General features: G+C 33.2%; 1 protein-coding gene across 2 annotated transcripts in view; it reads right to left on the reverse strand.

Annotated features, from left to right (window-relative positions):
* The window catches only part of PCLO (piccolo presynaptic cytomatrix protein), a 348144-nt gene that overhangs the window by 26602 nt on the left and 293883 nt on the right, over positions 1-27659 (reverse strand). The window contains exons 18-22 of one of the 2 annotated variants that reach the window (XM_045564481.1): positions 27325-27505; positions 25536-25730; positions 24158-24340; positions 9133-9274; positions 6012-6085 (exon numbers count right to left, since the gene is read on the reverse strand). In XM_045564481.1, coding sequence (XP_045420437.1) covers positions 6012-6085; positions 9133-9274; positions 24158-24340; positions 25536-25730; positions 27325-27505 — 775 coding nt within the window. The remainder of the gene's footprint in view (positions 1-6011; positions 6086-9132; positions 9275-24157; positions 24341-25535; positions 25731-27324; positions 27506-27659) is intronic. The other variant, XM_045564480.1, reaches the window with a different exon arrangement.

The following is a 27659-nucleotide window of genomic DNA, read 5'->3' on the forward strand; positions in this document are numbered from 1 at the left end:
AGTATGTACCCAAAGGAAAAGAAATCATGATATTAAAAAGATACCTGCACTTGTATATTTACTGTAGCACAATTTACAATTGCAGAGATATGGAGTCAACCTAAGTGCCCATCAGCTGAGGAATGGATAAAGAAATTGTGGTATACACACACAAATACACCCATACACACACATCCCCACACACCCCATGGAGCACTACTCAGTCATAAAAAGAATAAATTAATGTTTTTTGCAAGAATTTGGATGGAACTGGAGGGCTAATAAAAACCAAACACCACATATTCTCACTTATAAGTGGGAGCTAAGCTATGGATATGCACGGTCATATGGATTGCCTTACTGGACATTGAAGACTGAAAAGTGGGATGTGAAAAGGAGGTGAGGGATATAAAATTACCTACTGGTACAATGTACAGTATTTGGGTAATGGGTACAACTAAGGCCCAGAGTTAACCACGATACAACATATCCATGTAACAAAACTCTACTTGCATCCCCCTAAATCTTCTGAAATTAAAAAAAAAGCCTAAAACAACAATGAAAAAGGTATTTTTAAAAATCTTTTTTTGTGTGTGTGTTTATATTGAACAAGATAGAGGACTCCAATTCTCAGGCCTAGATTTTTATCAGTTTAATCCAGGGAATCATTTCTGTTCTACACTTGTCTCATGGGTTTCACTTACCTAAAAGGGCCTATACTAATCACTGTTAGAACAATGTATAAAATATATATCTAAGCCAGCTGTATTGGCATGCACCTGTAGTCCCAGCTACTCAAGAGGCTGAGGTGGAAGGACTGTTTGAGCCCACAAGTTCAAAAGCAGCCTTGGCAACATAGTAAGACCTCATCTCAAGAAATAAATTATATTTATATTTCATATATACATATATATACACATACATATATATAATGGTTATTGAGATGGCAGTTAGGATGAAATTGTTGTGGTGATAGAGTTCTATTATTTCTACATAAATCGTTATGATTTTTAAAAATTTCCAAGAATATATTGAATTAAATCTTATTTTCTTTCCCTCCCCCTCCCCCCTTAGGTTAACATTAATGATAATGTGCTTTCACCCACTCAATTATTTGAAAATGTTTGAGAGCAGAGCTTAGTAAATTTCTGTAGTGGTAGAGGTTTGTTCTGGAAACTGAATTTACATTCTTACTGAAACCAAATTTAAGCCTCCAAAGATACTTAAGGAAATCAATGATTTATTAGAGTTATTTGTTCTTTTTCTTTTCTTTTCTTTCTTTCTTTTTTTTTTAATTTCAGGATATTATGAGGGTACAAACATTTTGGTTACATTTTGTGTCTTTGCCTCACCCAAGCGAGGATTAGAGGCTTGCCCTTCCTCTCTACAATCTCTACAATGCTCACCGCATCCATTAGTTGTGAGTTTGCCCCCCTCAACCCCCTATGTCTGGAGAATATTACTACTGTATAAGCACCATAGTGTCGATCAGTCAGTGCCAATTTGATGGCGAGTACATGTGGAGCCTATTCTTCCCATCTTGTGATACCTCACTTTGGATAATGGGCTCAAGCTCTATCCAGGAAAATATAAGAGGTGCTAGATCACTGTCGTTTCTTATAATTGAGTAATATTCCATTGTATACATATACCAAAAAGAGTTATTTTTTCTTTAAATGCATACACCCAAGAAAATTAAACCTCATGGAAAGTTGTGATTGCAATGCTTGCTAAAGTTTGTGAACAGCTGGATTAGGAGAATAATTGGGCCAAGGCAGCTACTATATAGATGACTACTGGCAAAGAATAACAGTACTAAATACATCTAACTAATGGCAAAAATGTAGGAAAGGGCCAGATAGCCTATCTTAAGGGTGTAATTATAAATTTTTAATGTAAATTGAAAAAACACTCATCTGCACATTTGAAGAATCTAATTGGTTTGCTCTAAATCTTAAAGAAAAGTTGTCTTGCACAGCTCTCTCTGTAAGTGCATGATATTTTATCAATCTTGAATAATATTACTCCTTTGGATGGGATCCAAATGAGTCTGTTCCATATTCACTTCTAATTTAATAATAGCTACAACTTAAAGGGTGTTAACCATGTGCCAAACACAGTGCTAATTTGCACTTTACATTATGCACTTAATTAAATTGTGGAAATTCTATCATTTATTAGTAGAGATAGTCCTAAAGAGTATTATTTTCTACTACAGCTTGGGTCAGAACCCCAGAACATTTAACACATTTTACATTCAGATCCATTGAATTAATCTCACACTGGGATTAAAATTCATGAGTCACTGGTATAGAGAAGATGAAACATTATTTAAAAAATGACTAAGTAGAAAAATGATTTTTTTAAATTAGAAGCCAGAATGAATAGACTTGCTTAATAAGTGGAACAAGGATATGGATATTTAATGCTAAAAAAATTCAATAATATGCTCAACAGAAAATTTCAACCCCATAAAGCACTACTTTTTACATTCTGTACATTATAAAGCCAAAACACGAATAAGAATTTTATGTGAACAAACTGTCTAAAAGTGATTACTTAAAATCTATGATATACTTCAGATTAAATTATACTGCCTTAGAGTAAATCTTTGCAGATCATTATCCCTTAGAGTAGACTAAGGTGTTCATAAAAAAATGTACTTAAATGAATAATATGAAATACTCAAGACAAAGTGGAACATCATAAGTATCTATAATTTCAAGAAAACTGATCTTATCTACAAAGACATACTGTTTTTCTGATGCCCTGGTGAAGAATTGAAGGGAGGAGAAATACAATCAGAAACTATATATTTTGTCCAAAAACAAATTGAATTAACTCATTTGTTTTTTGTTTTCCCATTAAATTGGCTGTTTATGTTAACTGACAACAAAAGAAATTAAAAGTAATTCTCTGGATCACTCAACACAAACAAAACATGTATCATCTGTCTCAAGAACAACTCAAAGTTGATTCCATATTTCTCCTATCTTCTTAGAACAAGTAACTTCCTAATTTAATCATTTCGCCTACTCTGCTTATATATTGTTTCTAATTTAAAATTGTTTCTGAAGGTTTAATATTATTGCAGTTTTCTTTTCCATATGATTAACTATCCTTTATACATCTCTTACAGAACTATTCATGCCCAACTTCATATAGATATTGTCAAATATCAGTAGTAACTCAGCCAAAAACAACTTGTCCAAAATATTGCTATCTAAAGGGCACCTTACTATAAATTACTAACATTACATTACATATTCTATCTCATTCCAGTCCTTAACCCTCACCCCTCTGCTCATTATCTAATCTGAGATGAACTGTTGATAAGGGTCATTTCACTAAGGTGTAAACATATTGACTCATGCATTTAAATAAGAGTAAAGTAGCCTCTGATTGGCTCCTTCTTGGAACACAAGCATGTTTTGTGTGGGACTGACACAAAAGAAGAAAGCAGTATTAGGATGAACAATTTCTACTCATTGACAGCTGTTAACATTTATACTAAAACAATTTTATTTATAAACTTTAAGATTAAAAGAGAGGTAAAATTCAGTATCTATAACTTGCATTTCTATGTACATGAATTCTAGATTCAGACGAAAATCATTAGCCATTAATTGTATAGACGATCATATTGGTTATTCATTCACTCAACACACATTTTTAAGCAACTCTGTGGACAAGGCTCTCTGCTAGGATACCGAGATGAACAAACCATACCTCTGGTCTGAGAGTTGTTCAGCCTTATGGAGAAGACAAGTGTACAAGTAGGTGATTAAATCAAAGAACAATGATAAAATATGCCAATTGTAATACAAATTGTACATTTGCATTCTACTACATTTTGTACTTCTACATTTTGTGAATTGTAGAAGAACATAGAAGGAAAATGAGGCAAAATGGGGAAGAGGGTGAATTAATTAAGTGCAGGGCATATGTAGTTTGATACATCGAGGTAAAATACTGTGCTAGTCCTATGCATCTGTGCTCTCAGATATATTCTCTGGTCAGTGTTTCCCTTGCTCTCTTCTCAGAGTAGCCTCCTCCTCTGCTGCTTCCCTGTCAGCTACTTTGCAGTTGGATTTGATCAGGCACTGGTAGAGATTGGAGAATTGGAGGAAGGGAGAAACCAGGATATTTCTCCCCATCTTTGTCTGTCTCAGTGTATATTTCTGGCATTTGCTATTCTCATTCTTGTTTTTTGCTCCCAGCAAGACAGGCTTGTCCCGGTTTTAGCTCCAACTGGCCTCTAGCCTACAGGGACAGTAGCTTCCTTCTGTTGCCTCACTGTTCCCTGCTCAGTCTCTCAACCTCTTTCATGAGAATATAATCAATTGTCAGCTGTTCATTTCCTCTATTTTAAATATTCGAAGTGGTTTCTATATTCCTGGTTGGAGGCAAATACCTGGCAGGCATTAACTATCTGAGTCTGAATTCCAGGGAGTTTGAGCAGTGGATTTGGGACTAATCAACATAGAAGAAGGAGTTGATGAGCTTATGCAGGGAGAGGGTACTTAAAAGGATTGGTGGATTGAGGCTGGCACCCTGGGGAACATATTAATAGCAACAGGGAGAGGAAACAGTTTCTGAAGGAGTCCAAGGAAAAATTGAGAGTTTTGAGTAGAACCAGAAAAATGTGGCATCCACTTAAGCCCATGAGAAAACTTGGATATCACTTAAACTCAGAATTTGTCAGATGAGATTTTGGATGATAGAGAAATAAGGTCACATACCTAGTAACAGACCAGAATTGAAACCCATCTGTTTCCCCATTTAGTGCTCTTGTGAGACCATACCCATAATCATTCATTTTAATAGCATGACTTTTGGTGTCATTTTAACTTGTTCTGACATCGTGTTATGTTTACACTTCAGTTTCCCTTTATGTGAAGTCAATATATATTGCTATTTACCTCAAAGGTAATTGTAAGAATTAAATGGGATACATTAAAAGTAATTAAAATAGTGTAAAGTACTTAGAATAGTTAAAATTATTGAGAGGTTGATGCCATTCATGAAGGATAACAGAACTACCAGATTTTATTATAATATTATAAAGCATAAGCTAGTCATTATGCAGTTTATAGATACTATTATTGTGTTTGTTGAAGTTAGGGATTTTTTTTTGCATTTTGTAATAATTTACTATTTGTTTGATAAAACCAAATTTAATTTTAAAGTTGGTGTTCAAATTTAATTTCAAACTAAGTTTTTACTTTAGAAGTTAGCTCAGTAATTAATATTTCTTTTCTTTTTTTTTTTTTTTTGAGACAGAGTCTTGCTCTTTTTGCCCTGGCTAGAGTGTTGTGGCATCAGCCTAGCTCACAGGAACCCCAGACTTCTGGACTCAAGCGATCCTCCTGCCTCAGCCTCTCGAGTAGCTGGGACTACAGGCATGCACCACCATGCCCGGCTAATTTTTTCTATATATATTTTTAGTTGGCCAGATAATTTGTTTCTATTTTTAGTAGAGACAGGGTCTCGCTCTTGCTCAGGCTGGTCTCAAACTCCTGAGCTCAAACAATCCGGCTGCCTTGGCCTCCCAGAGTGCTAGGATTACAGGTGTGAGCCACCGCGCCCAGCCTAATATTTCTTTAAAATGATTTTTACACCATTAGTTTCTTCTCAGCTTCAAATATTTAATAATTTCCATGGACTTAAATGAGGTTTCATGATTGATTTTTATTTGCATGGTATTTAAAAAAAACATATTTTAAAATTTCAAGAAGATATTGTTTTTCCCTGAGAAAGTCTTCTAAGTCTCTTTCCTGTCATCCTTCTCATTCTTCTTTCTTTTAAATGTTCAGTACCCCAAGGTACTTAAATGTTAAATATAAATAAGGGAATTGGAAAATTGTTAAATAAACACAAAGTCATTCTCATTTAATGGATAATGATGATTTACTACCTAGTGCTTTTGCCTTTAATACTTTGACATTTAAATTCATGTTAAGAGAAAAACAAATCAAACACTTATGGTATGTAGATTCAACCTAAGTCCAACATTGTAAATTTTAACTTACCTTCAGTGTCTGTTAGTCCTACTCCTACCCCTGGCTGTTTTACAGGCTCTTGTCCATTCTGTCCCATCTTTCCTCTGTTTAAAAAAAAATAAAATGATGTATTCAATTATGATCTTCTGAATGCAAATAAGGGGGCTAAGTTTGCAAAAATAAAATGATATAATATATATCTGAATGGCAAATACACACATTTAATTGCTCTATATCGTGTTAATTTTAAAATGGAACTTGTTTGTTATTCTTATTTAGTCCAGTAAAAATTCCTCAAAATTCAGTCTTATTTGCAGACTCATTTATCAAAAAATTAGATCATCATGAAATTTCCAAATTTTGTTTTATAACTATTTTTTCCCCATTTTTAACTCAAGAAGGGAGAAGGGATGTTTGTATCTTTAAACTTTGTAATGATGAGTTGTTATAGATTCTTTGGTGAGAAGAGAAATATTGAAATAAATAACATATAAAAATAATGTTGTATCAAAAGATTTTTTTTTGTTTCACTTAGTGATTTTTTTTTTTTTTTTTTCAGATCCTTCGTGGATTTTCATTTGTGTTGAGCAAACTGGGTTTTGAATTCAGACTCTTTGGTCTCTGCTTCCAGCTTTGCTATATCTTGCTATGTGTAATCTAAGGCAAAGTACCTGGTTGGGACTGTTTCTCCTTTTGTAATATAAGGAGATTAATATTAGCTACCTTTTTGTTATGAAAATATCAAGTGAAAGATGTATATAAAACATTTAACACAGTACCTGAGAAATTACAAGCATTTGATAAATATAACCTAGTATTAGGTAAGTATGCTCATAATAGCTTAGAATTAGGCCAAAATCTGCTAATCACTTTTAGTTTCAGCCTCAAACCTTACGGAAAGCCTACTAGATGAAGAATTCATGTTACTGAGCATTGTGAGTTTAGAATGTTGATAATGCATCAGCCAAAAGATTGTGGGCTGCTTCTTACTTTTTCATTCAGAAGAAAAGCTGCATGGCATATGAAAGATTTTGTAATTGCCTGTATATATAGATAGGATGCTTGAAAAAGGAGTAAAAATTCTTAAATTTTAGAAAGGATGCTTGAACAGAAGATTGTCTTGATACCATGATTTGTTGCCGGCAATTCTAACACAGCAGGATTTACTAACAATTAATTTTGACTTTCACAAAAGTACTTGGTTTTCTGGACCTGCTGAAAATATAACCATATTTATTTCTTAAGAATCCAATTATATCTTACTTGAAAACTGCTCTAAAGAGCCTTTTATCATTCTACTTTAGTGAAGATGCCAAAATATTTTGGTACATAATAAAAGAGGAATAGATGTAAATTCAGAAATTGTTTTATCTTGAAAGTCATTATATTGTTCCATTATGAAAATTCTAGGCTAAAGGTTTAAGCACACATTTTTATTAAGTGATCATGTGAAGGACCAAGTATGTGCAAATTATGCAATTTCTAACATTTTTGTTTTACCATATATATACCATATATAGGATGTACATCTGAATATATGTATATGTATATATAAGCAATGCATAAAAATTCAATTTGTGTAATTGCTTCATTGAAATTCAAGACAAGTAGTTAAGTTGAAAATAATAAACTCTGCTCATTAGTATTAGAGAGGAAGAAAAGCTTAATAACTTAGCAGCACCTTCACTTTCACCAGTACACTATGCTGTAGAGCAAACCCAAACATACCTTGTTACTGAGCCAAACTCAACTGAAAGCGAGTGTCTTTTTAGTATTGCTAATCTAGCAAATCTGAGTGCTGAAAAATCACTATCCTGATACTGTGACAGAATCTTAAAAAGCAGTTATTATAATTTTTGGTAATTATAATAAAAATAAATTTTGATAATTTTTAGTTTTGTTCTTGAGTCCTAGATTTTGTAATTTAATGGTGATATCTAGCTACAGTCTTTGCTTCTAATGAAAACTGACTTTAACATTAGATTCTTAGCCAAAATATGTGGTAAACATTTTGAAGACTATATAAAAAATTTTGCAGGATTGTGAGGCTAAATGAAATACAAAGAAAATGTAACTGTGGGTCATGTGCAGGATGAGGTTTTTCTGACTCCCAGTGAGAAATCTTCAGCTCAGAACATTCTGACTACACAGCTAATGGGTATGGTTGTGTTCTGGTGTGGTTGTGTTCTAATATAACTTAGTTTATGTTCACTGAAATTTCAATTTTATATAATTTTCACATCACAAAATGTTTTCCTTCTTTGTTTCCACCCCTCCCCCCAAACATTTAAAAATGCAAAAGCCATTTTTAGCTCCCAGGCCTTACGAAACCAGGCAGTAGGCCTGTATGGCCCAGCAGTATTTTCAAAACCCAGAAAACTAGTTAAGGGTGGGAGAAGGAAAGGTTGGGGAATATAGATTTTGATATTGGAGCAGACATACCCTACATATTTATCTTGAATGCTGCTAAATTTTTCCACCAATATGACTAAATCTATTCTAACACATTCTAAATACAATCTGCTTTAGTTTTGCATTTGATTTGCAAAATAATTTTTTTTTGAGGCATAATATATTATGAATGAGCTTTATTCCAAGAGTACCTACTCAGGGACCTAGGTATTACTTGATATTTGTTCTAAAAACATTTCAAAACCTTCCATTTTATTAATAATTATAAAGAGATTTATAGTGGAAGAGTCTATATGATTAACCAATGTGTCATCTATTTCAAACATGATCTGTGGGTTCTTTGAATATATTTAAATCTCTCCTAATTCAAAGTAAATTACTCCATCTCTTGAATATCAACAATGTTTGTATTTGGGCATTACATAATTAAAACATTAATGTACTGCTGCTGAACTTTATTCTGGCATGGCTAAGTTACGATTTTTAGCAGTTTTTATATTCAATACAAATTGCACAGATTAAGTAGTCCTGGTAGTGACTAGCATTCATTCTTAGAATTAACTGAATTCATCTAATCTTTCCCGAACAATCTATCTTTATGTAAGCACAAACAGTTCAAGTGTTTCAGGGACAATGAAGCAGAAGTGGATAATTATATGGTTATTTCCTGTTAAATGTTAAGAATGCCTCCCTCATGATGCTGTTAACTTTGTAGTTGAAAAAAAAGAGACCCACTTACATCCTTGGAATAGGAAATAGATTAGTCTCCCCTGCAGTGCTGCTGCTTCCTTCACTGTCCACGCTATACCCACTGCCAAAGCTGCTGCCCGAGGAGCCGGTGGACACAGAGCTTTCTGCAGGCCGGTGATTGGTAGGCTTTGCTGCATGGTGTGGGAAGAGTCAACACCACAGTCAATAAATGAAGCTCACACTGATCTTCAAATGCATCATTATACGTTTTCTTAATTTATATGTATAAAGAAACAGCTATCGCAAGTCTCTGCATTTCTCAACCTGCCTTTTCATTTCCTTAACTGATAAAGCAGTGGCAACACTAAATTACTTTACAGCTTTTATTGGCTACAAAGGAAAAGCAATCACTTCTAGGAAAAAAACATTTACTTTTTAGACAGTTAAATTGTATGTAACTATTCTATTTATATTTTTGTGGTTTATTTGTATAGTATTGCAATAGTGATAGGGCAAACAAGGATTTTGGCTACATCATGGAGAAAAGAGTTTAGAAAGACTTGGGTAGATATAAATAGCAGGATAAAGGAAATTGCTTAATTTTTTATATATTAATAACCAATAATCTGTTTTCCTTCTTAGAAAAAAAGATGCAAAATAGGATATTTTCAAGAAGTGATTGAAAATTCTGTGCTTGTTTGTATGTAACTCTACCAACTATCTCCAGCACGTTTTTAAAATTTAAAGATATTTGTTTCCCCTTAGGCATTTCCCAGTTTATCCTTGGGATTTGTTTCAAAAATGTCATAAGTTTGATATTTGTATATAAGAATCCATGTTCCCACAGAAACATTATAAATTTGTGCTATAAATTATGTAGTAGGGGTACAGTACTAATATTGTTAGTAGATTGCTAGATTTGTAGGAGACTTGGGAAGAAATTTTGATGCAAAAGGAAGGAATAGAAGGCAAGTGTTTCCACTTACTTTGCTGGGGAGAAGTTTCTCTAGTAAGTTTTTGAAATTGTTGATGTTTGTCTCCTGCCAGAGAGCATGATCTTTGGTCATATTGATCTTGTTTTGAATCCCAACCCACTCTGCAGTAACTCTAAGTCTCTGTCCTCATTTGAAAGCAATAGAGTCAGTAATGCCTACCTCATTTGATTGTGATTATAAGGAGTGAGATACACCTGGAGCCCAGTGATATTATTTACCTACCCACCTCCTCTTTAGGGCTTTACAGTCAATGGCTGTTTCCTAGGTGTCCTTGAGCTTACATAGTCCTTGACAATGAATTTATCTTGGTTCTCTTCTTAATCTAGATGTGTTCTAAACTGCAAAGCTACTTAGAATTTCTTTCCATAAATGCATCCCTGTTCCATCAGGAGTTTATTAGCCAGTTGGATAGATTCATACTATTGGGTAAACACTTCATAATCATTTCAGGATGCTAAGATATCTACACATTTCTTAAGGATATCTATAAAAACACAATGATTCTTAACCTGGTGGAATTTTAACCAATAGAACCAAATGCAATGAAAAATATAAACATTTTGTTGGAAACCATTTGAGGACAGAAAATCCATCGTCAGGGTAGCTAGGATCAAGTCTTGCAAAGGATTTAGCCTTCCCCTACTTCTTCCTTTCTTCCATTTCAGCAATAGTAGATTCTCTAAAGTCACATTTATTCAAATGACAGTAGGATCTCTTCCTCAGAATAAGGAAATAAGGAAGACATTTTTAATAGTCAATTATATATCAGATGTTATAAGTTGGAAACAGCTATTTAGAAAAAGGTCTGAAAGCTATTAAATAGCCAGCCACCAATGAATTTCTAGTAACCCATAGGACTAGATTTATAGAAACAGAGAATAGCTATGTTTCCTTAATATTTCTTCAACTATTTAGAAGAAACACAGTTGGTATATTTAATGTTAAAGAAAAGACTTTTTTTAAAGAATAATTTAAAAATGTGAAAGTAGTCTGATAAGGATATAAAATTATGAACATGTATAACATAGACTAAACAGCATAATCAACTGCATAATGAGTCAGATTAGTCAATTGATTATAAACAAAGGAAAGCTGTCATTTTTGATTGGCATTATATAATCCAACCATCTAGATTGTTAATATATGTTAGTATGATGATTGAATGGAAGACATTGATTTCATCAACTGGAAAATCTCAATATATTATATTTAAAGATAAACTTTAATTAATAGACATAAATAATTTATATTTAGTAAATTAAAATAATTTTCATTATTTTAAGAGCAATGTCACAATTAATCAGAATAGCTACATTATAGAAATGATTTATTATTTATATTTCAAAATATTCAGTCTTTTCTTTTGTCAACTTTAGTTTTACCTGATGCAATTTTTAGTTCTATTTCTCTTCCAGGAAGTTTGAGAAATGTGTGCAGAATGTAAAACAGCACAATAAGAATAAAGAAACAAAGCTAGAAATAAATTTAAGGGAAAACAATATTTTTCACTTTGCCTATCTCTTTGAATAGAAATCTCATTTGGAAAGTTTGTGTAGTGTTTGTCAACAGTTTAAATGCAAACAAATAATATTTTATAAGAAATATAAAAGAAAAACAAAACCAAATCTAGGGAACATATATATATATATATATATATATATATATGGGGGACAAATCTAAGTCTATTTAACATTTCTGCAAAATAATATTATGTCTAAGGTTATGTATACAGAAATTTTAGATAGAAACATCTGGTGCCTGATTAAATTTTTGATTCTTAATCTGGTATCTAAATATAATATAGAGATAGCCTGATATTTGGTTGGTTTCTGAAAATGAATTAAATTAAAATGCAAAACAGTCCTTCCCTTTTTACCAGGCTATGTCTACATAGCATAAAATGTGATAACGCATATGAAAATGCAGAGGTTTTTGATAAGCTGGTGCTAAGAATCCAACTATTTCCATAGTTCTTTTCCAGATACTTAAAACAACATGTGTCTTTACATTTCTTTCTCTTGAAACAGACCTCAAATAAGAAAGCATCAATTCTATTAAATTAAGCTAAATCTGCATAAATGCACATTTTTAACAACTAAAGTACTTTAGGACTTTAATATCTGAGGCTGGATCTTACATAATTTTAAGACATCTAATAATTTCATTCAAACTCTTTAGTTTGCTTTTTGCAAACTTTTGCTCCTTTCCACACGTATCTACTATAATTCTCCTTCATATACTTTACATCTAAGCCCACCAGACCATTCACTCTGGATCACTTTGGTTTGGCTTTGTCCGTTTTGATTTTGCTAAGGCCTCCTCTATTCCACCACTTTCTTGCATCTAAATTAAATTTATCTGTAAAGGCCCAGCTAAAATATCACCTACTTCATTTATTTTCCTCATTCTCCCAATCAAAAGTGACATCTCCTTAATGTGGATTCTTGTAACACATAATCTGTGTATCTTTTATGGCAATTATCACATTTTATTTTTGATTGTAATTGTTACATGCATGTCATCATTGGAAGCAGAGCCTACTCTTTGGTAACCTCCTGAAAAGCTTGTCCTGGAACCATGTTCAAACAATATTTGATGAATAATTAATAATACGTTAATACTTCTTTCCCTTAACCAATCAAAACAGCTGAATGATTTAGTAGCTATATCACTTCTTATCCAGCTTTGTGTTTTATCCAAATCATAAATCTCTTATCAAGAAGGCCACTTGGTATGGAAGGGTTTTTTTTAGTGTGTGTGTTCTTTGTCAAAGAAATTTTGAGGAGTAAACTTCTTTTTTAGCTTTTAAAATCAGAGATGACAATTTCATAGTGCGTAAGTAAAAAAAAAGTGATGACTCAACTTGATTTTTTATCCCAATTTCCCCAAATAGTGGTTTGACAGAAGGAAGTATTTAATAATATACTAAACACTGGAGACCATAGATTTATGAATTTCAAAAAAGTTCATAACCATGAATATTATATATATATATTTTAAATTGGAGTGACAAAAGAAAATAATATGTATAGTAACATTCTACCTCTGCTTAATTCTTCCAACTCTTTTAATCAGAGTTTTGGAAATCACAGACCTACTGTGTATGAATGTATTAGGTGCCTGTGTATTGCATATGAAAAATATATCTTTTATAAAAGAATTGAGGGTTTTTCATTATAATAAAATACATTTTTGGAGCCATTTTTTAATCAGTTACATTTTTTTCATGTCTATTTTCTTTTTGAAATACTAAGTGTACTATCAAGTACCAACCAGAGGACAGAGTGGATGCTATAAACACCTGACGGAATAAGCTCTTTTGTACAAAGCATCTGGTGCTCTAGAAGAATAAATCTTAGAATATCAAATCATTTTTGTGACTTAATTCTTGAGGGGGCATTTCAGGTAAACAAATTTTATCTTCTGTGAGGCAATTCAATCTGTTTTAAATTATTCTTTGACCTCTTCGCTTTCTTTGGCTGTTAGATGGTTAGACATCATTGTGTTTTATTACTCCACTGTGACTAGCCTTAATTAAATCTGGTAGTGTCTCTTTGACTGTACATCTGTCTTCAATTAGTTTGCTGTGTTGGTTCTTTCCCCCTCTACTATACAGTACTTAAATATGCAAGACTATCACTGTACCTACCACACGATGGCAGCACTGTGCTCAGAGTTGACTTTATAGTTGTGGAATCATGGCAATTAAATGCTGGTTAAGAACTCTAAAGAAAACCCGTTGTTCCAGAACCATCATTTTGCCTACAGAAAAACTAAGCTTTGTAAAGGTTAAGTAACCGGTTCCAGGTCACACACTAATTAACGAGAGGAAGAGAGAAGTAAAAGTAAAAAGTGTTAGTGTACTTTTATGTTATTGCCAATTTTCTCAGAAAGGTGAGGTCTCTGGTTACTTCAGAATTCAGAGCTTGGAGTGTATATAGAGTTGCTGCCTGTGATGGTCTACCATTGGTTTTGTATCTTTGGTCCAGCACAGATCTATTTCCAAATATTTCAAAAATAATGTATTATGTCGGTAGCTTGTATAATAATTTCCCAAATGACTTGGTTGATACAGTGGTATCAATATTATCTTCATTGACATGGTCTATAGGATTTTGAGATTAACTCTTTAAAATTCTGTAAATCAATTAATAATTGTTTTTGTTTATTCCAATAGTTTAGTGATAGAAATGAAGTAACTGCCTAGCTGTTTTAGAAATCATATATGTAAGGTATGAAGTTTTTTTTCCTTTAGCTAGCTGTAATTTTAACTTAACTAAGTAGCTACTTTAGGCACCTTTTCTACTTTCTCCTCTTTGCTTCTCTCTCTCTCTTTCTTTCTCTTTCTTGCCTTCCTGTCTTTTTTTCTTTCATTCTCTTTCTTTCTTATCTGTTATTATTGCTCTGTTTTTGTTATTTTTACCAAAGAGATTTTCCAATTTTATATTAGTTTTTTGATTTCTTTTTTTTAGCGTGGACCCCAAAATGTCAGTTTTTTAAGTTCCATTGTGCCCAGCATTATTCAGTATGTTTTCCATTGAATTATGTACAATTATACTTTTTGTATGTTTTCTATTACAGAAGAGATGTTACACCTTACAAGTACTTTCAAAGTTTGTTATTTTTTTCTAAATCTACCTCAGTATCTTTATTATCTAATTTGGAAAAATTTAAAGGAAAGTGGACACTAGAAAAATGGCCTAGATAGCTTTAATAAAGCTATTTGTAGAAGTATTCACATACTACCAAATTGCAAGTTTTCACAAAGTATTGAAAGGAGACAACCCTAACATCTATATCAGTGATTTGTAAATGCTTGGGCAGGGCAGTTGAAGGAAGGATGTCATTGGAAATCTATTCAAAATGATAAATTATTAAATGACTACATGTAATAGCCATTATAGGTATATTTTATATATATAAATTATATACATGTTAGAAAGGTATTACAAGCCATGAGAAATGAAATGTTGAGGTCTTTTTTCCTTATAAAGATCAGAATATGTCTCTTAAGTCAGATATTCCACATTCACACAGCAGCTTCTTTCAGAGAGGAAGATGGAGATGTGAGGCCTCCATTTGCCACGTCCAGGAAAGCTGGTAAAGTTCTTAACTGTGTACGTAGTTTTCCCTCTCCATACCCATTAGCCTCATGACTGAATTTTTCAGGACATTTTAATGAGCAATTTAATTTGTTTTTTATCTAATACTACCAATAATTTGCAGGTGTTTTCCATACTCACTAGTCATTCACTCTGGCTTTCTATTATTAATAGACAGTAAGATCAACCATCACTTCAGGTAACAGAAGTAACAGGATAAAACTTCAATTTAACAAATGAAAGTATAGTTAGTTTAGGTAATAACATGGTAGAGAGGATTTTTTTCTTACATAAAAACATACATGATGGCTCACTATACTATAACCCTTGCATTTATATCATAATGTTGTCTTTTATGTACAATCTTCCTCTTTTGAGGTGTTTTTGGTTCAGAACTGGTTTGGAAGAAGCCACTTCAAATAAATACAGTTTAAGATCAAAATTTCATAGTAAATGATGGAAGAAAGTTTGATGAAGACATGAAAATTAAGGAAGTAAATTCATTTGTCTTTAATAAATTTGGCTATAATTCCGCTATGTTCAAATGAATAGAATGAACAAAGAATGTATCAAGTGCCAAGTTCTGGTTTTGTGATAAAAATGCAAACACAATAAAGATTGTTATCTTTAAAAGGTAAATGGTAAGGAGGATCATATTTGGAAGAGAGAACAGTCAAGAGTTAACATCAGTTGTTCATGGTCAACTTTTAAATTTTAAATTTTCATTTCATTCTCTTTTGAAGGAGAAATATTTTCTCTTCTACAGTTTGCTTGCACTATACTTGAATTAGTTTGTCAGAAAGGTATTTCCAAGAGCTGACAGAGGAAAAAAAAATCAAGCAGGAATAAAGACTGCTGTAAAGCATGCAGGTTTGTTTGACTGGAAAGTAATTCTAAAAATCCCTTAAGACTAATGTTCTTACATAATCCTGAAACTGCAATAACTTAGGTCATGAGTACTTAGATAACAAGGATGTTATCCTTAAATGGAATCCAAATATTTTGATTTATAAAATTCTGCCCAAAGGAAATAAGGTTCCTTCCAGTGTAAAGAAATAATAATTAATAATAGCAAAGTGACTTATATGGCTAATGCTACATCAAACACTGAGTATTAGTTTTCATATCTTTCAAATTTAGTAAATGGCCACAAAGTAAAGAGGAAGTTTGGACAATTAGTAGATAAATGCACGTCTAGTCCTGTGAGATCTAACCTATCTAGTTAATTTCATTAATTTTTCTACTGTTTCCAAATAGATCATTTTCAAACACTTTCTCTCCACCCGTAGTTGGTTATATCCCAGTGGATTGTAAAGACTATGAGAGAGAACCAGCCAGGACAAATAAAAGTATAATTAATTCTATTTTCCAGGTATTTTTAAGCATGATGATGGTTGGTTGCATACAAACTTAAGTTAATGACCAATTGCATTTTTCTTTTTCCATCTCAGTTGAAGGTAGACAAAACTATGCTTTTCTCCTTCTTAATAATTTTTCCAAGGTACCTTTAAATTTGTTATTCAATAAATAGTACTAGAATTACTAGAATAAGAGATTCAGTGGACAGTGATTTTTGCCTGTTTTGTTTACTTCAGTATTACTGATATATTGAGGAGGCTGGAACATAATATGCAATCTTTTTAAAAAAAAATAAACAAATTTATATATAAGAGTGAATAAATTACCTAATACAGGCAATTCAGATAATATTTTCTATAAATGACAAATACATATTTGCAGAATATCATTTTTAGCATTAAATATTTAAAAGCTCACTAAATTACATACTTGAAAGTAAGGACCAAGTGCTAGGTAAGAAACTTTTCAATTTTCCCACAAATTGGAATCAAAGTGATAATCTTCAGGTTTTCTCTGTTTATGCAATATAATGAATTTGCAATTTATAAGATCAGTAATGTAGATAATATAATGGAAGATAAAATAAACTAATAATTTATAAACAAATGTTTTTCTAATAAATTTTACCTTCAAGATAAGGACAAAAGTAAAATGTATTCTACCTTTATAACACTTTTTGTCCACCTTATGTTGGGAGCCCCCGATTAAAGCTGATAGGTGACTTACCAGTCAAATTTTAAAAGGTAGAAGTAATAAATATGGACATATAATAATTTAATCTAAATCATGCTCAATAAAATATTTTAAATATGCTATATAAATTGGGAAAAAGTCATTTGTCAATCTTAATAATTATAAATTAACACTAAATGAGAAAGGAAAGGAGAGGTTCTGAAAAGCAATAGGAGAGATACATAAGGCATAGAAAATTTGACAAATATGCTAAGAATATTTTTGACCAAACTCAGTTATCCAGCCTTTGGCTACTGTAAAAATGATGATTATGGATAGGTCTAGGTCAGTGGCTCTTAAATTATTTGCCCTCAAGACCCCTTTTGCATTCTTAGAAATTATTGAGTAATCCAAAGACATTTGTTTCATGTAAGTTGTATCTATTGTTATTTATCATACTCAAAATTAAGAAAACTTTAAAACAAAAAACTTATGAGCACATATTCTATTAGTCATCAAAGCAATGATGTCATGACACCTTCTGTAGCTGCTGCAATACTCCAATTCATTCTTGAAAAAAAATGAGAGTGAAAAAGGCAAATAACATCTTAATATTCTTAAGAGTTTTTTTGACCTTGCAGACCCCTGAAAGAATTTCTGGGATCCTCCAGGAGTCAATGGACACACTTTAAGAATTACTGGTCGGGGACCTACAGTAATGGAAACAAAGTGCTAACTGTGAAAATGAAAAGAGACCAATAAGCATGAGCTTCTTTGACAGTCATCTTAAAAACAATTATGTACATCAAGATCATTTTATGGTACCTTTCAGTTTTCATTTTATTTTTTGTACTGAAAAAAATATAAAGTTAGTGGCCTTTCTTGAAAAGGTTATTATTGATATTATTATTTTATTTAATCATCTCTAAGCTTCTTCAGAACTTTTTTCACTCAGAACTTCACAACTCTATAAGTATATGGTCTGAATTACAAGTTATGTATATAATAAAAGCTTGCTTGTCTGTTATATCTTTGCTTAAAAACAAAACAAAATAAAAACCTCAACTATTTTATGGTACAAAGAAACCCAGAGTAAATAATGACAACTGGTAGGCATAAAATAATACAAATTCTTCCAAAAAGGGGTTTTCTCTACATAAAGTCTTTTTAATGTTCTTGTATATTAATATTGAATGGAGCCAAAATAGTGATTCAATAGCTATTTACTTTATGAAATGTCATTAGCAATGAGAATGCTTTAAAACAAACTAAAAGTATATGATAGACCTATATAGAAGGACATCTGAATTAAGTAGTTGTAAAAATATCCCTTTTCTATATTTCTCTATATTCCAAATTCTTTTTAGAGTCAGATAAAAAAAATATGACCTATAGAACTTCAAATAATGTGGTTTTGCATTTGAAATGTTTCAATGAGGAAAAGCAGATTTTACTTCTATGTTCTTTTTAAGAACAAATATAGTAGAAATTGTATTTTACTATCTTTATTACACGTTTAAAAAAGAGACCCATGCTTCTTTTACCAAACACTTGTTTCTGAAACCTTGCTTGATTTTTGATACTAATATTTTGATTAATTTCTGTTCAAATTAAAATAAATTTAATTAATAAATTGTAATTTTTAGTATCTTTAAACCACATTAAGATATAATATAAAGCTATGATTATATCTATGTCATTCCTATTCACACATCTAACAAACTCAACACCCCAATCAAAATTCTATATTTCTGATATAATAGGTTTTCATTTAAAATCCATCACTGTTTTTGGCTTCTTAGTGATTAATTACATGTTTACACATACAGCATAGTAACAAAATAAAAATTAAGAAATATTTCACAGTCTTGTTCAGTACATGTGAAGATTCCCTTCATTTCATCCCATACCCACGTTTCCTCCCCCTCCCCAAATCATCTTGCACAATGGAGAATGGGTGAAATATTATGGTTTTACATAATGTAATACATGTGGATGAAAAGTGGAAAAATAATCAAGTAATTCATGGACAGTTAGATATCTGGATTTAGATAATATTGTTAAGTAGCCAAATGGTGTCTTTGACATTGCTCCACCTCTCCTTAGGTAGCATTTCCCTGGTTCTGTGATCCTCCTACTCAGGTGAGAAAGTTCCCCACCCCATGCTCACGGTGTGACTGTCCCACATCCCCCAGCGTGTCTCCATCAGCTTTCCCATTTCCTTCCCCCATTGGCATTTACTTGCCTGTCTCATTTACACATTTCCTGCTCCCTGGTGATAATCTGATATACTAACTTTTTGAAAATAATTTCTTCAAGCCCAAAGTAAAATAATTTGCATTTAAAAAACTAGGTTTCATGGATATTATTGTTAAAGACATGTCATAAATAAATAGTATTTAAGAGACCTTGGTGTGTTAAACAATAGGCCTTTCTCTTCTTCTTAGATCACATATTAATAGTCCCATCCTCACTATATAGGCCCATAGCTAGATCGTGTGACTAAGGCATAGCAACACGGAAGCCAAGTTTGGTATTTAGATGGGCCAGTGGGTCTTGCCATTCATGTCAGATGAAATAAACATATAAATTCCCAGTGTGGACCAGACCAAAGTATGTGGATGGCTCAGTGTAGACTCACGGTTACTACTGGAGAAGAACAAAAGTACCCATGGATGGCAGGTCAGTAGATTCACCTTCAGGAATGAAGGGCCATAAACAAGAGAGAGTTTCATATGGTCAGAGTTACCCATTTGCTGTCTGTGACTCTGTATATACAGTGGAGATATTTCTGGCAATGAATTTAAATGACTACAGAAATATTTGAAAATGTATAATCAATCATTCTAAGAAAATATGGACTCTCTCAAAAAACAAAACTTTTGAAGAGCATTTTGATTTTCACAGACAACAAAAAACTCCTCCCCACCAGAGAAACAGGCACAGAACTTTGAAAGCCGAAATCATCCAAATTGATTCTCTCAGATTTTGGTGGATGTTTGCTGTGTTCACATCATTACAGTTTCAATTTTCTTTTTACTTAAAACTGTTCAAAGTTTTTTTAAAATGTTTTAACTTCTTTTTTGCACAAGCACATGGAAATGAGGAATGTAAATTTTGTTTTAATTAACCTCGTACATACAATGTTAAAGAATACTTCACTTCCAAATAAACTCATTCTGATTTCTCTGGCAATTTTTTTTTCTCTTATGGGCCCTGTCTTTTTCAGAAACAGAGAAGGCTAAATTCCTTCTGAGCAGAAGTGATCAACTACTTTAGGCCAGAAGAAAATAGGACCCTGATTAGCTACTGCAAACAACAATTTCCTCCACTCCCAGTGCCCGCCCGCTGCCAAATCCAGCCAGCCCCTGCCGCTTGCCCAAGATAGCAGCTCCCACAGAGTGATGGCTTGGTAAGAGTTCGCCAAGGCAACACATGGAAATGAAACTCTTCTTTGACAGGTGCCGCAAATGAGCTTTATTGAAAGTGGAATTTCCAGTAGAGGTCTGTGGAAGTAGCTTCAGGCTTTTCTCCTACAATCCGGTCACACCAAGGAAACTCACCATCATAATTCCCTTGTACAACTTATTTAATGATTCATCTTCTCACCTAATCTGCCCAACCTGTCCCAAGGGCTCCCGTTTTATTACTCGGGGTGGAGAGCTATTTCTACCCAGCCTATATTACCTAGTTTAAAATTTAAAGCTCAACCCAAAATCTTAGCATGAACCAAAATAGTGCAGGAATTTTCAAACTGTACTTAAAATTTAATGTATTAGATGCCAATTAAATTAATCTTCAAGGTTTTAAGAATGTTTCAATTTGTTTTGATTTTGATATGGTTTTCAAACAAACAAAAGATCAAAACTACTTTCTAAACTGTCTTGCCTCCTTGGTGTCACCTTTGGAAATAGTAGGGCCTGTATTCAACCAAACCAACTGGCTTGGGAGAGAAAATAAAAATAAACAACAAAGAAAACATTTCCAGAGATTTATAAATACAGTGTTGTTTAGGCATCAGGATGATTTGGCACAATCTGTCTAATCTTTCCCTTCAGGTTTCCTAGCATGCAACTAAACTCCGGAGGGAGGAAAAAAGGTCCTTCTGGCTCACTCTATAATTCTTGCTTGACCCATATTTTATGCTAGTTCAAGCAGAAATCTGCTGAGAAGCTTACAAAACACGTCTGTAAAGCTCTTTAGGGACAATTCTGTCACCCTTGATAGAAATGCCTACAGATGTACACGTAGCCTCCTCTAAGAACCCTGCTAACTGCCTCGCTGGGATTGCGCAGGGGAAGGTTTTCTTCCATTGTTTAAATCACCAGCCTTTAGAGAGGAGGATCATGCAGGTAGAGAGAGTAAAAATTGTATTCTGCCATCATTTCTAGCTACCTCTAATCATTTGTAAGAACACGAGTGATAAGTAACAAGTACCTTGTTTTTATTGAAATCAGGAGAGTTTGACTTCAGAGGAGATCATGTATTTAAAACTGTTACTCTAAGAGTCACAAGACAAGGATCTATTTGCTAGTTCTGAAAATTTCTAGCTGTGTGTTCTCATATCAGCCATCCTGCCCCTCTGACTCTCTGCTCACCCATAAAACAGGGATAAGAATATTGGAATGAATACCTCATCCACTTGGTGTGATAAAATGAGAAAATGGATGACAAAACACTTTGTACAACATGAAGAACTATTCAAATGCAGAGTGTTATTTCCAGAATGCAGATGGGATTATATGAACTCCATTGTGAGGTTTGAAATGGGAGACTTTTAACCAAACACTTAAAATTATTACTAATACTTATTTCTACAGTTGGTGAACAGGAAGTTGCTGGTTCTTTATATGTTTATATCTCTGACCAATTTTTCTTTCCATGCTTTAAACAAATTATATTGCACTTCAGCATAAATTTAATCCTACGGTATTTTTGCTATTAGGTGTTTCCCAAAATGCATGGATCAATTATATTATTAGTATATTGACAGTAGCGGTGAAATGATTTATATTTTAGAAAACAGGGCTTTTTATTATCTGTAAGAACAAAACTAAATAAGAAAGCATGCTGTTATCTAGTTTTCCTTTTGATTGTGACGTCAATAAAGAGTGACTTCTAATTCAATTATAGCACTTTAAATGTATGAGGCTGTCTATGAGAGCATTATTCAAAGGAATTAAAATATTTTGATGTAAATTTAAGAACCACATCTAGGAAAAAAATCATACAAGATATTATATAGTAATACTTAAATCACAATAATTAAAATAAGATGTGAAATCAGGGAAGTTTTTATTACATTTATAATTAATAGAATATTTCAAGTAAGAAAATGAACGACATGAAGAAATCAACTGAACTTATTTGAAGGAAAAAAGTGAGAGGTAGAATTTTAAGTACTTTCAGAAAATACTAGCAGGCTAACAATAAAATGGAAATTGTGCTTTGGTGATAATCTAAAAACTGGGATGAGTAAACACATATACAGAATTATGCTAACGTTTAAGCTAATTGTTTTTTAAATTACCTGGCTAATTTAAGAAACATCTCAGTGGATTTTCCCTCTGTATTGCCACATACATCTTACATTGCCCCCAAATATCTGATTAATTGAGAGAAAAGCATATTAAATGTTTTCAAGTTTATGAGCATAAAGAGAAATGCAATAGGAAAGTATAAGGCTTGATTTTCATTTTGTATCAAATATAGAATCATAAACTCAAGAATTTTAGGGCTGGAAGGTATTTATGGGGGGCAAACAATGCTATCCTAGTTATATTTAAAAAACTTTATTTTATATGTGTTTTTGAATTAAATTTGAAGATAATTCATAATCATTCTAGTTTGATTCCTGTCACTGGCAGTGGTACTCTTTCTTGGGGAAAATTCCACAAATGTTGGGGTCAGGGTAGGGACAGATGTAAATTTGCTTTTCCTTCTGACCACAGCTATAGGATTAAGGTTAGGTATATCTATAAAGCAAGGGCTCATGTAATTTATCTTCCTTTACCCAGGAACCAAAGTAGATTAGGTATGGGAGAGAGAAATAGTGGAAGCATTGCGTAGGGTGGCCCAACCCCATCATTTTTATTTTTATGTAAGCTCTGATGCTTTTACTTGGTAATAATCTTCCATCTATAATGTTTCCAGCATGGAACTTTGTTCTTCTCCAAAATGTTCTATTATCACAGCTCTCACTAGTAATGGAGCAGTTACTAGAATCTATTGCAAGAAATCAAATGAAAAAACAAAAACTGACACACTCAGTTTAAGCTGCATCAGATAACAATGGCTCAGAACCCAGTAGTTTATGAATGAAATAAAGATACTTTATTTATTACACAGGCACTTGGAGATTCACATGCCCAACACATCTGATACACTTAACAACTATGGAAACACGAGTGGAAAATGTCTGCTTGTAGGATCAAGAGAGAACGTTCACCATGTAAAGGTGAGTGAGTGCATTAACAATTTTTCCTTTACTTTCCTCTAAGAATTTCCAAAATCCACTAATTTTTTTTAAAGTTACACTTGAAATAATACGCAACAAATACTGATCTACATTCCAACTGGTATGCTAACTTGAACTGTGAGCAATTTAAACTTTTATCACAATGCAACATATTTATAGTCATGCTTGAACAGATTAGGTTAGTAGCATGCATTCCATTCTGCAATATGAATATTGTTAATCTATTTCCCAACAAAAGTCAAAAGATGCCCAGTGCATAGAAAAATACAAATCACTGTAGTTGATATATTACGGGACTGATCTTGGGACTTACATGGTGACGATGAAGTCCTGAAATGCCATGCCCACAAAAGCACATTAAAAAGTGGATAAACATATTTTATCAGACAATCTCTAAAAATTAAAGATGAGAGCTTTAAATTTGGGGATGTTCTTGTTGTGTGCTTTGAACAGGGCCTTTCTGCTCACCTCCTTCTGGCTTGACTGGTCCATCAGACATCACCTTCCTGAGGGCTAGCTGGCTTTGGTCTTGGTTGCCATTGGCTGGTGGAGGCAGATTATCAGACTGAGTTCTTTGAATGGGGAGGACTCCTGCTATGCTGTGTCTGTGCTGCTTCCTGGCATGATTAGACTGACCGCTTTTATGTGCTGCTGTGGCAGTGTGGGTGAAATGGAAACCCAGAGTATGTATCCTCAGATGGAACCAGCTTAAATGTTATTCATGCAAACAGAAGTGTTCTTTTGCTCTATTTAAGTAAGTTGTGTTTTCAAATGCCAAAATGACACCACATGCACAGCACTAAAGGGGATTAAAACTGGCTGTTTCTTTGGAAATGATGACTCAGGAGACAATCTATCTCCATTGCCTGGTTAATGCTGTTTAGAAGTAACAGGTCACCTATATCTTTGAAATATCTGCACTTCTTAAGTTTTTATACAATTACATCAATTGACTAAATTTTTACAAATGAAATGAAAATACAGCAGTTAAGGTGGGTAAATTGTTATACTTTGATTTACAGCTACTAGACATAGCACATCTTTACTTTCACAGGATTTCCAATGGTTAGGAGAAAAAATAACCTATAAAATCTCTGTTATCATATACAAAGAGTGATCCAACAGAATGGACCCAATTGTGCTCCTTAATGAGGTTACAGTGCCTCATCACATATGCTTATACATATATTAATATTATGCAGTTTTTGAGAATATAAGAAATATGATTTTCTTCACAGATTTTTCAGAAGACTAGAAATTTTTGCACATGGAAAGCTATAACATTTCACATGCATAATTTATTAGTGTTTTTAAGCATTGTCTTGAAAGAAATGGCTTCTCCCCTTAGGTCCTAGAACGTGACTTTTGGTCTCATTATGCTTCTGTCTAAAATTTTTGAGTGTTTTCAGGTACAAGAATCTCATTGCTAATCTGCTCTAAATACTTGTGCGTGTGCTTTTTTGGTGTAATGCCTGGAAAGTTGGCAGCCACTTACAATTTCTGCATTCTAAAGGATACTTAAGCGCACACAAAAGGGACACACAACATTGCTTTGCCTGCAAACATCACAGACACAGCTACCAAATACTATGAGCCAGGTTGGATGGACGGTGGAAACAAAGGAGAAACAGCCAGTTTTATTTTCAGTCTATGTAAATTAAAAGAAAATCTAAATAAGAAAGAGCATATTTATGTATTGATACTGTTCTTACACAGACAAAGGGACAGTGAACAGAGTGAGCAGAGGATGCCAAAAACAGAAAGCAAACAGGGAAGGACAGCAGGAAAGAAAGGCAACAGATGAACATTAAGCTGCCATGCTGAGGAATTTATTTGCGTCTTTTACTTGGTTGAATGCGGAGCTGTTGCACGGCGGCTTCGGCAGCAGCTATGGCAGCCCCTGCGTCTTCCAGGTGAGTCTGAGTGACGCTGGTTTTGCTTTGACTGCGAGATGGTCCATGAGAGCGGAGATGGCCTTCGGATGATGATTTTGAGCTACCAGGACTACTATGGGATTTCTCAATGGTGGGAACCTGCATGTCTGGTTACAAAAGGGTAAAACATGAGTTAAAGTTGCTCCAGCATTCCTCCTGTCAAGCTTGGTCTACATATAATTTGAAACTGTCTAAGATTTATGTTAATTCTATGTCTTTTATGGCTCATTTATGCAACTGCTCACCATACAGAAGTGTGATTAAGCATTTAGGAAACAATTTTTTGGAGGAAAAGCAAAAGGATGATAGTCGTGAGAAGAGAGAATTTTGCAAAGAGAAATACATTCTAACTAGCCTCAAGTAATGACTGTATTAACTTTTCTTTTCACCAAGTAACTCTGCTAATTCTACTAGAGGTCAGGGAGGAGACAATAGGTTATACTGCCACAGGGGGAGTTTTGAGCAAAAACATAGTGAGTTCTTGGAAGAAGGGGTGTGAGTCACTAGGGCATATTAAATGTGGAGGTTGTGGAATTATTATCTCCAACAATTTTAGAGAATATATAGAATATTCATTTCCTAAGGTAGTCATAGAGAGAGAGGTCTTTATACTAACGATCTTGCAGAATGTTAAGCAGGGCAGAATCAACATGGCTAAGTAGAATCCATAAATCATCTATGAAACTCATTCATAAATAATCTACAGAACTCATTATAGTCAGAGGTTTACCATTCAACACAACGGCCTACTGGATATGGACTCAGTTTCCCATTTCCTAGAACACTTGCACTTATGAGTCATTCTCTTCTCATGTATAAAGAACCACTTTCCAATTTGGTGTACTTTCTGAGAAAAGGAGAGAAGGAAGCAATACTCAAGTCCAATATAAAAAATTATATGTAATATGATTATATGTAATATAGTTCAGTATATCTAGATAAGATGCCACATGGTTATCCTATATAGGCAGTAACTCAGCTGACAGTGAGGATTCATGCTTGGTGTAGGACAGTTGGTAATGAACCTCCCAAAGGAAAAGGTCACTCGAATGGGAATGCCGTGCTTATGGCCAAACCCAATGTATGGCACTGTTATTTAAAAAATAATAATAATAGTTAAAAATTGGCTTGAGTGCAACATTTAGAAAAGATTTAAGTAAATTTCAGCATACCAGTTGTTTTGATGACATGGGAAATATTATCTATATGATAGATTAAAAGGAGGATACAAGATTATGTTTATGGAGTAAGACTATATTTTATAAACAAAGGGAGTATAAACAGTTAGAAGGAATGTACATAAATAGTAATGATGATTATGTCTAGTCTATGAACTGGTAGGGATTTGTATATTTTTTTAACGAAATACCCCAATGCATTTTCTAAAACCATGTTATCATGGATTTTGAGAGGAATAAACCCAAATAGCTCATATAGCCCAGCCTCCTCCATTTCACAGGTAGAAAAATGGAGAGTCAAAGAAGTGAAGATTACAAAGTCATATACCTAAGTATGTGCTGATCTAAGACTAAAGCCCATTTCTCCTGTCCATATCCATCACTCTTTGCATGATATTATATTAAAGATTTTCCAATAGCATCTAACATTTCAATATATATTAAATATACAGGTATTTGCATTCAAGAAGATATTGAATGAAAAACCAAACAAAAAACTTTTTCTATTTGAAATATTTCCTACCCTTCGATGGGTCAGGGAAGATACCATGGCTTCTGCTTTTGATAACAGATGGCTTTGGGGACTGCTGACTGCTCTGACTGGAATGGGATTTGCCATGATCAATGCTTTCAGTCTGTTCTTTGAGAGGATACCACCTTGGAGTGTTATCGAGGTGGGATGTGCTAGATAAATCAATCAATACCTGAAAATAAAGTACAATAAATCAATGAAACTTATGGACTAAGCTATAATTTATTCAATACTTTCTTCTATGATCTAAAATTTATTCAAGGATATATAAAACAAAGGATACAGTATAATCTTTGAGGACGATGATGCTATCTTTCTTATTTTTC

The sequence above is a fragment of the Lemur catta genome, chromosome 11 (genome assembly GCF_020740605.2).
Source record: "Lemur catta isolate mLemCat1 chromosome 11, mLemCat1.pri, whole genome shotgun sequence".
Taxonomy (NCBI): Eukaryota; Metazoa; Chordata; class Mammalia; order Primates; family Lemuridae; genus Lemur; species Lemur catta.